The sequence below is a fragment of the Ischnura elegans genome, chromosome 12, assembly GCF_921293095.1.
Source record: "Ischnura elegans chromosome 12, ioIscEleg1.1, whole genome shotgun sequence".
NCBI lineage: Eukaryota > Metazoa > Arthropoda > Insecta > Odonata > Coenagrionidae > Ischnura > Ischnura elegans.
Window position 1 is genome coordinate 55862588 of NC_060257.1, and position 12122 is coordinate 55874709.

The 12122-nt window shown below is 37.2% G+C and overlaps 1 protein-coding gene across 2 annotated transcripts in view; it reads right to left on the reverse strand.

Moving 5' to 3' along the window:
* Positions 1–12122, reverse strand: part of LOC124168830 (60 kDa SS-A/Ro ribonucleoprotein-like) — a 34301-nt gene continuing 22179 nt past the window's right edge. For both annotated transcript variants that reach the window (XM_046547159.1, XM_046547160.1), the window contains exons 10-11: positions 9392–9570; positions 1–3695 (exon numbers count right to left, since the gene is read on the reverse strand). In XM_046547159.1, the coding sequence (XP_046403115.1) occupies positions 3563–3695; positions 9392–9570 (312 nt within the window). In that variant the 3' untranslated portion in view covers positions 1–3562. The remainder of the gene's footprint in view (positions 3696–9391; positions 9571–12122) is intronic.

The window sequence follows — 12122 nt, forward strand, 5'->3', positions numbered from 1 at the left end:
TTTGCAGGGATACGTTTATTTTCAGCTAATGTTACACAATTCAGATAATTGTTCAGTAGATAAGTAACTGAACCATATTTTCAATGCTGTAACAAATACTTCATACAAACTAACAATTTTTTAAACACATTAATTGGATATAATATTTATACTCCATAAAAACATTAAACAAGCAAGTAATTTATTTCACCCAAGTCTGTGGAACACAAAGTTGAGTAAATACATTTAAGTTCATGGAATTCTAAGTTTTCAATACATGAATGTAATTCAAAACTGAAGCATCACACGGGAAAGGAAAACCAGAATCTTTGAGTTTTCCTAATTGAATCATAAGCTTTCCACACAACTGGTGGAACCATTAAAGCAGCAAAAAAATTTTTATAGGAACTATGCAAAACCAAGTCAAAAATCAAAAACAGATGTCACCAGACAGGTACTAAGCAACAGCCCCATTTGCTTAATTTCGCCTATTATTCGACCTGTGAAGTTGAATATGTACGTCAATACTTTGAAGGACGGTAACATGTGATGGCTACAGCTACACAAAAATAGCATAGACAAGATTACAAGGTGAACGAAAGAATGATACCTTAAAAAAATCGTAATAGCCACATCTAGATAGAAAAAGAATTATTATAACCTTGGTTCAATGTCCCGCCAAGTGTAAAAAGAGCTATCAAGATTCCAAAAATAATTTTTTTTAAATATAGCTTGCCAGTCAATAACAACAAACTCCTCTCTTCTTCCTACTGAAATTTGTGTTCTATGGAAAGAAGTCAAAGCAAGTAAACAAATATAATGAACCATTATCGTATAATTAAATCTAACAAACCACTATGATGATCACATTTCAGGTGAGGCAAAGAGTTGGAAATTTAAAAAAAACAACATTATTAGAATTCAATCTCAATTTGACCTCCGTACCAATACTTAAAATCAGCCAGATGAGTATATTTCTGATATCCATGTAACATATCACCATTTTCAAAATTAAAGACAAATAATCAATGACAATGGGGTAAGGTAATGCCAATCAAACACAAGAATTTCGTAACTGAGAAGAAAAACATAAAAGAAATTACTATGCCCATCATAAATTTCAGAATAAGCATTCAGTCAAAATCGCAAAACTTTAAATTTATAGGGAAAATATTTAGGAAACTTTTTACAGCAAAATAAAGGATTTACAATGAAAATTTGATGAGCATAAGGAATTTGAAGTATGTATTTATTGATGGCTGACTGAAGATATTGGAAAGTCATAGAAGATGAAAATCAACAACAATAGTATATAATTCGGAATAAAAAGTGTATCTTTGGTTTTGGCCCGGGAAAGCAAAGAAAAGCTGAGAAAAACATCATTTGTTGACATAGACACTTCACAGGTAACCAATAAGGAATGTACAGCTTATGAGGCTAATTGTTTATAATCAAACTCCAAATAAAAGTTAAGGGTCCCCTATGAAAAAATTGTATAGACCTGTTTCAAATTTTTTTACATTTTTATACATTGCCATGGCAATGTATAAAAATTTGAAACAGTTTTATACAATTTTATCATAGGGGGTACTTCTTGGTAAGGGTACAATGAGGGAAAAAGTACTTGACTCCTTCATTATAAAATGCAAAATAAAATAAAAGCTCAGGAATGCAGAAAAATTCTGCTTAAATGAAAGCGTAATAGAGAAACACTCCTCCAGACAAGTATCACTTCTTGTTATGGCGGCCCCATTTCTTCTGTTTTCCATCAACCGTTTCAACTACCAGGTAGACTTCCCACTCAGCCGTAACACAAAAATGGAGATTAATATTAATACTATACAATGCTTGTTAAATTGAATCTCAACTCCATTTGAAACTTTTACTTAAATATTAAGCAAAGTAGTACACCACCGACAGCAGCTGACTTAGAGTTCATTTTCATTACAAATTAACACTATGGAATCGCAAGTTTATTTCAATAAAGCCACTCAGATTATCAAATTATGGTATATTATCAAAAAATGCAGATGAAAATATTATCAACCATGAGTTGCTTGACCATGGCTCATTTTGAGTAATCCCTTGTAAATAGATCTAGAAAAAATATGAAACTTCGGGGGCGCAAAAAATAAAATTGTAAGAATTTGACGTGAACATAAAAAATAAGACAGTTGACTATTTTCTTTTCCAAATATCATACAATTGATCCGTAAATTATCACTGAAGCAAGAAATCTTGAAAGGATGCACAAGATGTCAAAGTAATTTTAACAAAATGCAATAAATATGTAACAGATTCCTAACTTAAACACTAACTTCAGGAAATGAAAAAAAATGGGGAATATGGACAAGTGGCAGGATAATCTACAGAGTGCCATGATATCTAAAAATGACAATAGACCAGAGAACTAGCTCCAATTTTTGTAAGGCACGCAAAGAGGTCACAAGGATTTCTTTCGTCAGTCATACTATTCTACACCATTGCTATAGCATATCTGAAATGAAGGTACAAAATATCCTATTATAAGGTTTGAGATAAAACCTTCAGAATGACATTAGCTGCCTCTACAAGTCATATCAACAATGTATTTTCATGGGGAAAAAATAAATAGAAACATGGACACCTACAATTATTTCACCACACAAAAATTATAAAAAATTCTACCTCAACTTTTAAATATGAGAGCCTTATCACAATTCAGTTCTTCAGTTTAAATTTAAACAAGTTAAGAGAGCAAGAGAATCCTTTAGTGGTCTCATGAGTTCTCAAATCACAGGTGTGCAATCTATGTATTAAAGTAAAAAATAATCAAGACATTTCGCAGGTAATTTCACTGTATTGATGTTTTTATGTGTTTGATTGATCGTGGCAGATAATTTAGAGATAACACATCTCTTTCCTCTTTGTTAAAAAAATGTAACTTTTCTCTTTACACTGCAAAGAGTATGTGCATCAATACTGAAATTTTGTGCTTTGGGACATATTCACAGAATATAGAACGAAAAGCTCAATATATATATATTTTTGAGTTCACGTATGGAATAACACAGAAATATGGATATTCTTCACAGACAATCACCACAGAAGGTCCCACCTAACACCTTTACTTTGTGTTACGAAAAATATTTTGCTACTCCTAGCAATGGCTTGGATTAATATATAAAAAATCTCTTCTTCAAACTAATGAACAACCAACGGCACATGAAAATGTATGCACTGAGCAATGGTTTTAGACCCAGTTTAAACACACAATCTGATCACGTGATTCAGACATTTTATGACTACACTTTTGAACACATCAGAATGTTGTAAACATTCTCTGTCATAAACGGAATAAGAATAGCATTAATGAAATCAAAATATTCCACAGTTGCCGCATGTGTGTAAATAGCATAGAGAACCAAAATTGTACTTCAGTCAAAGAAGTCTGAGTCAGTCTTACATAAAACCGTTTTCCTTATGAATTAAAAACAAGACTGGACCAGTTACTAGTGAGAGTACTTTACAGCCGTGTTAAATATGCTAGCTAGGATTTGGTGCAACACAGCTGTAATTTTAATTTCTTCTTACAACCAGCTCCTTAAAAGCAACCACGTGCAAAGTGCTGAATGATGAAAGGAAGGTTGGAATCAAAGCCATAGATCATCAATGCGTCATCTTGAAATTTACTGCAGTCCGGCAGGTTTTCACACACAAAGGATACAATGATCAACCTGAAAAATAAGTAGAAGAGGAGATAGTGCATTCATTAAATATTAGGAATAAAACATTCGAAAAGTCAAATCATCGAATACCTTGAACGATGAGCTTTTAACACTAATCAATATTCGATGACAGAAAGTTATCAATTATTCAAATTTTGAATGCACAGCACAAATCGTCCGTGAATCTCTTTAAATCCATTGATGATGGCTGGGACTTGGATGGAAAATTGGACGTTAGGTCAGTTCAATCCTTTAATGATGTTTTTACAAAAACTTAACATTTAAAGTTAGCATTAAATAAAGTACACTCCCGATTATCTGGGCTAATGATGGCACGAGACGGCACGAATAATCGGAAAACTTGGATAACCCAAACTTTCACTTAAATTTCTCATCATCATCATCATCACTGGTCAACAATCCTAGGATTGGTTTGACGCAGCTCTCCACTCAGTTCTCCTATCAGCTAATCTTTTCACTCCTACGTATTTCTTCTCTTTCACATCTCTCTTTACTTGTTCCATATATTTTGTTCGAGGTCTTCCTTTTCCATTCTTGCCTTCCACCTGTCCTTCGACGATTGTCTTCATCAGGCCATCACGTCTCAAGATGTGGCCTATAAGGTTGTTCCGTCTTCTTATTAAGGTTTTCATGAGGCTTCTCTTCTCTCCTACCCTTCTTAGGACTTCCTCGTTACTAACTCGGTCGATCCATTTGATTTTCATCATTCTTCTGTAGCACCACATTTCAAAGGCCTCTATCCTTGCCTTCTCCGCTGCGGTCATTGTCCATGCCTCACTTCCGTATAGGAGCATACTCCAGATATAGGTTCTTATAAATTGTTTCTTTACTCCCATATTTAAGTTTCCCGCTGTTAGCAGGTCTCTCTTTTGGTGGAATGCTCTCTTCGCCTGGGCTATTCTGCTGATAATTTCTTTCTTGCTTCTCCCGTCACTAGTTAATTTCTTGTAATGTTCATAATTTACATAAAACAAACTATATTATTATTTATGCAGTTTTTCTGTTATTTAAGAGTGCTTCCCGGACTCAATGAGAGCTTTCTTCGCCACTTCGCGATCTTTTTAGCAGTGATAACATGGTTATACTCGTAGTGCAACCTCCATGTAAGGCCCGGTTTTGAAAACCACACATCCGTGGCTGTGTGATCACAGATACAGAAAAGTGGTTTGCACAAATGCTTCAAAACCACTGCTCGACGTCGGAAACTACACTATCAGGCACCACGCCACGGTGTCGCAGCCGGATAATCGGGAGTCTGCTGTTTGTATAATGCTTATGAATCCACAAGAACCACATTAAGAAGAATATATGTATGTATGCATACTTTCAAATAGACACGAGATTGGCTGTTCCTTTCCCGACTCCCTGTTGCATGGTGAATTTATGTTTCACATATTTTAATTTTAAAGTAAAAGTCAATTCTTTATTTAATTCTAAGGCAATAAACCGCAGTAAATCATTACTAATAACATTACCTTCAAAATGCAACAGGGTTCCCACTCTACCTAATATTATTCATGGTTTTTTCCAGGTTTTCATGGTTTTTTTTCAGGTTATCACGGTGTCAATGTTTTCAAATTCACGTTAATAAGCCAACAATAAAACAATCACCGGCCGTATATTAACTAAAAATAAACGTACGCAACAGACTGCGTGAATGTAAACGTAGCAATGAAAAGTGGTATCTTTTATGACGTCACCTATCGTTTACAAAATTCAGGGCCGACCAAAGGCCCAATCCAACCGCGCTCTTCCCCCGACGCCAAATACCATGACCTCCTTTAATATACAAATGCCCTTAGGACCTTATTCCGCCTGGACACCGGAAGTCCTTTTTTAATTCCTCGCCGAGAGAATGTTTTTTGCGCACGTTGCTATTACCGCACTGTGACCAAATTTCCCTTACTGAATCTTCCTGAGATCGCAGAAAATATTAAAATTGTTAATACATAGAATGTAATAAATCAAAAAATCAATTTCATATGATTATAACGCACTTGGTTTGAAATATCTAAAGACAAAATAAATACCTGCTGAAACACGTTATTTTCACTTTCACGTTATTATTCCCATAAACTCGAACGAGGCGAGCGCAGACTATTAAGAGCTATTGCCATAAATTGAAAGCCTATATGCCGTATAAATGTTTCCTCAAGTAAAATTCCAATGGCAAACTCACATTTCGAAGCAGAATATGGCATGTGCCCTCATTTTGTGTGTGAACCGAACTTCGAGTTACAAATCGGATAGTTTTCGTAAATGGTTCATTATGGGTCTATTAGAAATATGGGTCAATTAGAAATACAAGTTATTTCATTTGTCCTTTTTCAAATACAAGTCCATCCCAAGCTATCATTGAAATTGAACCCTCAGACAAAATAAACTTCCACCATTAAAATGGAAAATAACGGTCAATGTGTCATATAGTACGGACCGTGGTATGGACCAATTACAGTGCAACCTCGATATAACGACACCCCACGGTGCACTAATAAACACTTGCTATAGCGAATTGTCGTTTTACCGGAGGTGGAGCACATAATAGCCAATATACCAGTTGCGAACAGATATACAGGAACAGGAGTGGTGCGGCGACAGATAAACATCTATTCGATAAACGTAAGCATAAATCCAGACGAAAGGCGATGTTTTTTTGCATAACTAAATTTCCTTACTCAAATAACGACCAACCATTCAAACAATTTATAAGCGCCGCTCTGAATAAAGATCATGCAAAGCATTGTTTCGTCAATCATTATATTTATCGAACGACAGTTTACCACATCATTTTGAGACTGAGCACTCCATTAACTTCATTTCTAACAGATCGCGAGCAATTACAGAGGTTAAGGAGTCTTGATGAAAGTCTTCCGGTGGTGAAACCCTCACTATAGCGAGAGCCAACGCCGAAAGGGTCCCGTAAAAACGAATTTTTTTAACACGCTTATTATAGGGTCAATTGACGGTGCATCGGCTATCTCTCGTAATAGCGGGGGTGTCGCTATAGCCCGTACTCGCTTTAACGAGGTTCCACTGTATTAGTCTTCCCTTCCAATCAACCAAATTCTTCAGATGAATTGCGATTTCGGGTCTGAGTTAACTACCCGACAGACTACATTCTACATTCACAGCAATGTAATATAATTAGGCACTTTGGGTTACCTCTTTCTTTTAACTAGGCTACTTTCCCGGTTTGATGATGTTGTTCAGTACTCTCTTCGGAAGTCCTTTTTTATTCGAACTTCCACTTCGTCTCTCCCACCCCTCAAGAAAATCCTGAACTCACTAGTTATGAAAGACATTCTGTTAGATCAGTAACTCCTCTGACTTAGATATGCCCCTAAATCTGTTGCTGTTTAAGGTTATGAGTTAATAATGATTCCCTTGTTTATGGTTATGCTATATATAACTGATTACATATTTCAGGCTTAACTTACAATTAGCGAAATCTTTCCATTATGGAATATGAAAGAAAAAATTTTGTTAGGTTCACAAATATGTAATATGATGTAATATGTATGCATCGGCTATCTCTCGTAATAGCGGGGGTGTCGCTATAGTCCGTACTCGCTTTAACGAGGTTCCACTGTACTTCACTTCGAATATTCGTGTGCAGATAAATACGTAGACTATGAGTCTGCGCGTGCCTGACCGAGAAACATGATTAACGTATCCAATTTGATCAGACGACCGTAGTTCTAAAATCAAGTTTGAGATATTTTTAAGGTTTTATGACGAAATTCACGGCTATTTCCAGGTTTTTTCACGGTAGACTAAATTCACAGCTTATTCACGGTTTTAAGGTTTTCACAGTTGAGTGGGAACCCTGTGCAAACAAAAAAAAACAAAAGTATTGCAGTGCTCCATGCATCCAAGTTTGATGTAAACATGGGTGACAGTTGCGTCAGGATTTAGGAGCCGCATTGAAGAAGAATGACTTGCAGAGTGTTCAGCATTTTTTAAATTTTTATTGTCATTTGTCCTTAAAATTGGTGAAAAATGCATATTCAGTAATGCAGTATTCAATATTACAGTGAGGTATTCGGAAAAAAATTAGGTATTGATATTCGAACGCGAGAAAAATGCTATTTCCCCCATCTTTATTAAATATTCTCAATACAATGAAAAAAGCTCGTTAAAAGGGGGACAGTGAAACCTAAATTTCACTAGGACCATGAATCTCAATAGAACGACTCCATCAAATTACAATAGCTTTAAGAGTTATTATGAATGGTGAAGGAATCAGGCTTTACATCAGGCTAAAAGAAACAAGTTGATCACTTTTTAAAGTATACCGGGACTAGCCACGGTGATAACTTTTTACGGAGTCACCCGCAATGCACAAATAGTGCGAAAAATCCACAGAGGAAAAATCATTCGCCTTGACCGGGATTCGAACCCGGATCCCTCGATTTCCGAAAAATTCGAATTCCGATTTCGAAAAAAGTCCAGAGCGAACCCCTCTAGTGTTCAAAGTTCGGGCTTTGCTCTCCGGCTGTGGCGCCATGCGCACGACCTGGACTACTAGTCGCATCATATGCTCAGCAGTCCATACCACCTTGTCCGGTATAGTCCACAAATTTCCACAGGGGAGACTGACGCCTCGGTAGCTTAACTGGCTAAAGCACTCGGCCGGAAATCGAGGGATCCGGGTTCGAATCCCGGTCAAGGCGAATGATTTTTCCTCTGTGAAGTTGATCACTCATAAAAAAATACTCAAAGGGGAAAAATAGAGGGCAATTAAAAGGGATGTCCAATAATTAACGGACATTTTAGCACAGTGCAGCAGTGGGCAGGATTAGTGCCACCATATTGGCATCCGAGTGTTCCTACACTTTATACATAACCGGCGATGGTAGCCTGCACATCATGTTGATCGTACTTTGTATACAGTGGAGTGTACAATGAACGCTGCGATTGAAAAACCCCCATTTTGTTAAGTACGAGCTGTGATAAGATTTATGTTGTTAAAAAAACACTAAACAATTGAAATTTATCACCAGATTTGTGATGTGTACAATCGAGGAATAATGACTCAGAAAATTATGATGCACGATAAAAAACAAGCGATGGGGAAAACTCAGCCAGAAATTTTTGTTTCTCCACGAAAATACTCATACACACACGGCCAATCATACCCAAGAGATCTTGGATGGTTTTGGATGAGAAATTTTCAAACATCCACTGCACAACAATCGAGCGAATATCATCTGTTCCCAGCGATGAAGAGGAGGCTCACTATGCAATGATTTGACACTGATACTGACCTGCATTCCAGTGTAAATTAGAGGTTAAACTTGCAGGAGGCAGATTTCTATTTAGGGGTTATTGAAACGCTTGTTCTATGAAATGATGTCTTAATTTTAAATGGCGTTTATGTAGAAGAATAGCCGAATAGTTTACCTTCAAAATGCATACAATAATTATTATTTTCAATTTGTTTATTTTTTATTTCAATGTATCTGTTACTTTCTGGACAGACCTCGTAAAATGCTTGGTCACACTATTACAAAAATATAATAATTTATACTTATGAGCATACCAGAAACTCGAACCCTAAGGGATCTGAGTGAAGATGAAAGTTAAAATGATGCTACATTAAGACAAGGACCCTTTATAGGACAGCTAAGGCCATATCGATAATATGGCATACATGTCTATGACATGAGCTACATTTTACTTACTTGGCTTTTGGGAGCTTGAGAACTCTTTTGTAGTTGTTGAATGCAGTGAGTAACTTTTTGTTGCTCTCACTGTCAATATGCACTTCATCTGTCATCAGTAGCAACACATCAGCAGAGACCTTTTCTTTGCTAAGCCATTGCAACCAGCCATCTACCATGACCGGGGTTTTGCTCATGCCCTGTGAATACAAAATCAATCCAAGATTGTAGAACAGTATACTAGAGTAAACATAGGTATCGCCAAAAATAGACATATTCAATGCAGGATAGCGTTTTTAATCTTTATCCAAATACAAGTCCAACTGTTTGTTTCAGTCCAAAATAAATAAAAACCTAGCGTATTGTAATGGTTCAAGCCCCATTACAATACATTTTACTCGGCGCATTTTCTTCCCTACCTGTTTACCCGCTCGTTCCACGACCTTTCCAAAACCCCACCCCCAAACCATGGCCCGTGGAGGAAGGCGTGGGTTGAGTCAGAGGGGATGAATGTGTTTTTCGCCGATTTTTGTATGGTTGTGTGTGTGAGTGTGTGTGTGTGGGAGGAGGGGAGCTCGGGTTTTCCCTGAGTGAGTGGCGTACTACTCCTCCCTCCCTTCATTGTGCATTACCCCCACCCCTAGTTGAGGTATGATAAAAGGTGGTGCGCGTAAGAGAACCAGGAGAATTCCTAAGTGACTGTCGGGCGGAGCCTATGCCCAAAATCAGTGCGACACACGGCAGGAGGAGACAAGGGGCCCAAGTGTTTCCAGAAAGATTGATCTGGAAGAAGAATTCCCCCCCCCCCCCCGTCCGAAGGAGCAAAGGACCAGTTGAAGAGGACGCATTATCTCCGTTCCGGATGCAGCTTCCTCCAACAAGGGAGAAAGGAGTGCAGTAAATGGAACGAGAGAGTGTTGGATCCAACCTGGTCCAGACTCGGACTACGATAAAGTAAGATTGCAGCTATCCCCCCCCCCCAAAGCCCCCTTGTGTCTCCTGCCAAGCCAAGTTAAGACAAACAGTCACGGAACGCACCCATTACATTAGTGAAAGTGAAATCAGTCACCAAGTACAATTAACGTTCGCACCCCAAATTTACAAGAGACAGGATGGACTATCATTTACCTCCCCAGTCAAGAAATCATTGAATTTGTATCATATTTACGTGTTCACCACCGAACTTTACTTTGTTATCATCATTTTCTATATTGATTTTCATCTAGAAACCAAGTTATATTGTTTTTTATTTTAATTTATCATCGATGTTTCATAAGTGGCTTTCACCAATTCATATTTCATTAGCGTATAAGAGGGTTCCTTTTGTTTTTTTTGTCATATGCAACCTTATTTGTGTGAATTATATTTTGTTTAATTGAAAGTGTTTGAAAGAGTGTTTTTGTTCTGATTCCTCTACGGGTCACCCCATTGAAAATATCCTTCGTCCTTCCTTTCGCCCCGTCTGATTTCCTTCCCGTAAATGCGTGTTGTACGAGTGCATCAGCGCCTGAACGTCACCCATCAGTTTGAATCGGGAACCCCCCACCCGCAATCATCTTCACAGAAGGGGAATATTTTCTTTATTTTATGTAAATTACGAGAAGTGAGTGGCATAGTTTTGTCCCGTAGGTCCCATGCGGGAGGGATCTTCGCGGATTTGTATTTTTTTTTATTTTTGTGCGACGTCTCCCCCCGGTTCTATTGTGGTATCCGGGCGAGTCGGGGGTGGGATGCCACAGTATACAGTGTCTCAATCAGACTGCCCACAATGAGATGATCAACCTACGAGGCGTGTTTTTAAAGTAAGTACCGTTTTGACATAAAAAAAACAAGGAATTTTTTTTAAAAAATAATTTATTCACTTGAAAGGCCATACTTTACTTTTCTTCATAATTTCCATTACTACAGTAAACTCTTGATTTTACGAAGTCAGTGGGACCGGAAAATTGGCACTTCGTAAAATCGAGTTTCGTAAATTCAAACCTTTTTCATAAGTCACGAAAAAAATGTTCGCTTTTGTTTCTTCCGCCGTTTTTTGTCTTTCGTGGTCTTATTTAAATGTTTTCGGTGGTTATTCTCGGTATAATTCATAGAAAAGGCTTTTTGGTATCGATTTATGATGTGAAAAATCGTTAAATAATTATACCACCATAAAATTCCCATTTCTTGTTCATACTTCAACATCAACGATCGCTAAAGAAATTCCCGACCAGTTTAGAAAACGTAATCAAATAATGAATTGCAATGTTTATTATAAGAATTAACAATTATATATTTGTGGTTAGGAGCCAATAGCTACTATTAAGTATGCAAAAGATAGATATTTGTTTCTTACACCCACGGAATTTTAGCGGCAGCCGGCCTAACCGCCATTTATGTCGCCCTCTATCGCTCAGTGACGAGAAAAAAAGAAAAACAAGGGTCTTAGCCCGTTTCCAAAATAACCTTCGTAAGTTAATATTTCGAGTTACTTCGTATTTTCAGCAGAATGTGCTCTATTTTCACTGAGATTCAATTACGATCATAAATAACGTACGATGTCATTATCTTCTGGCGAATATTTGAAGTACATACTTAAATTCTGTTTGAGTTCTCCGTCCGACTAAGACTTAATTCTTCATCAGGACTGTATTCTTCATACCGGGTGTGAGGTGACCTGTTCCTATAGTATGTTTCTCTCCTTTTATGCCGACAGGAGCAAGGTTCCAACCGGAAAACGACAGGAGAAACATCTCACAGTATCGGAGAAATA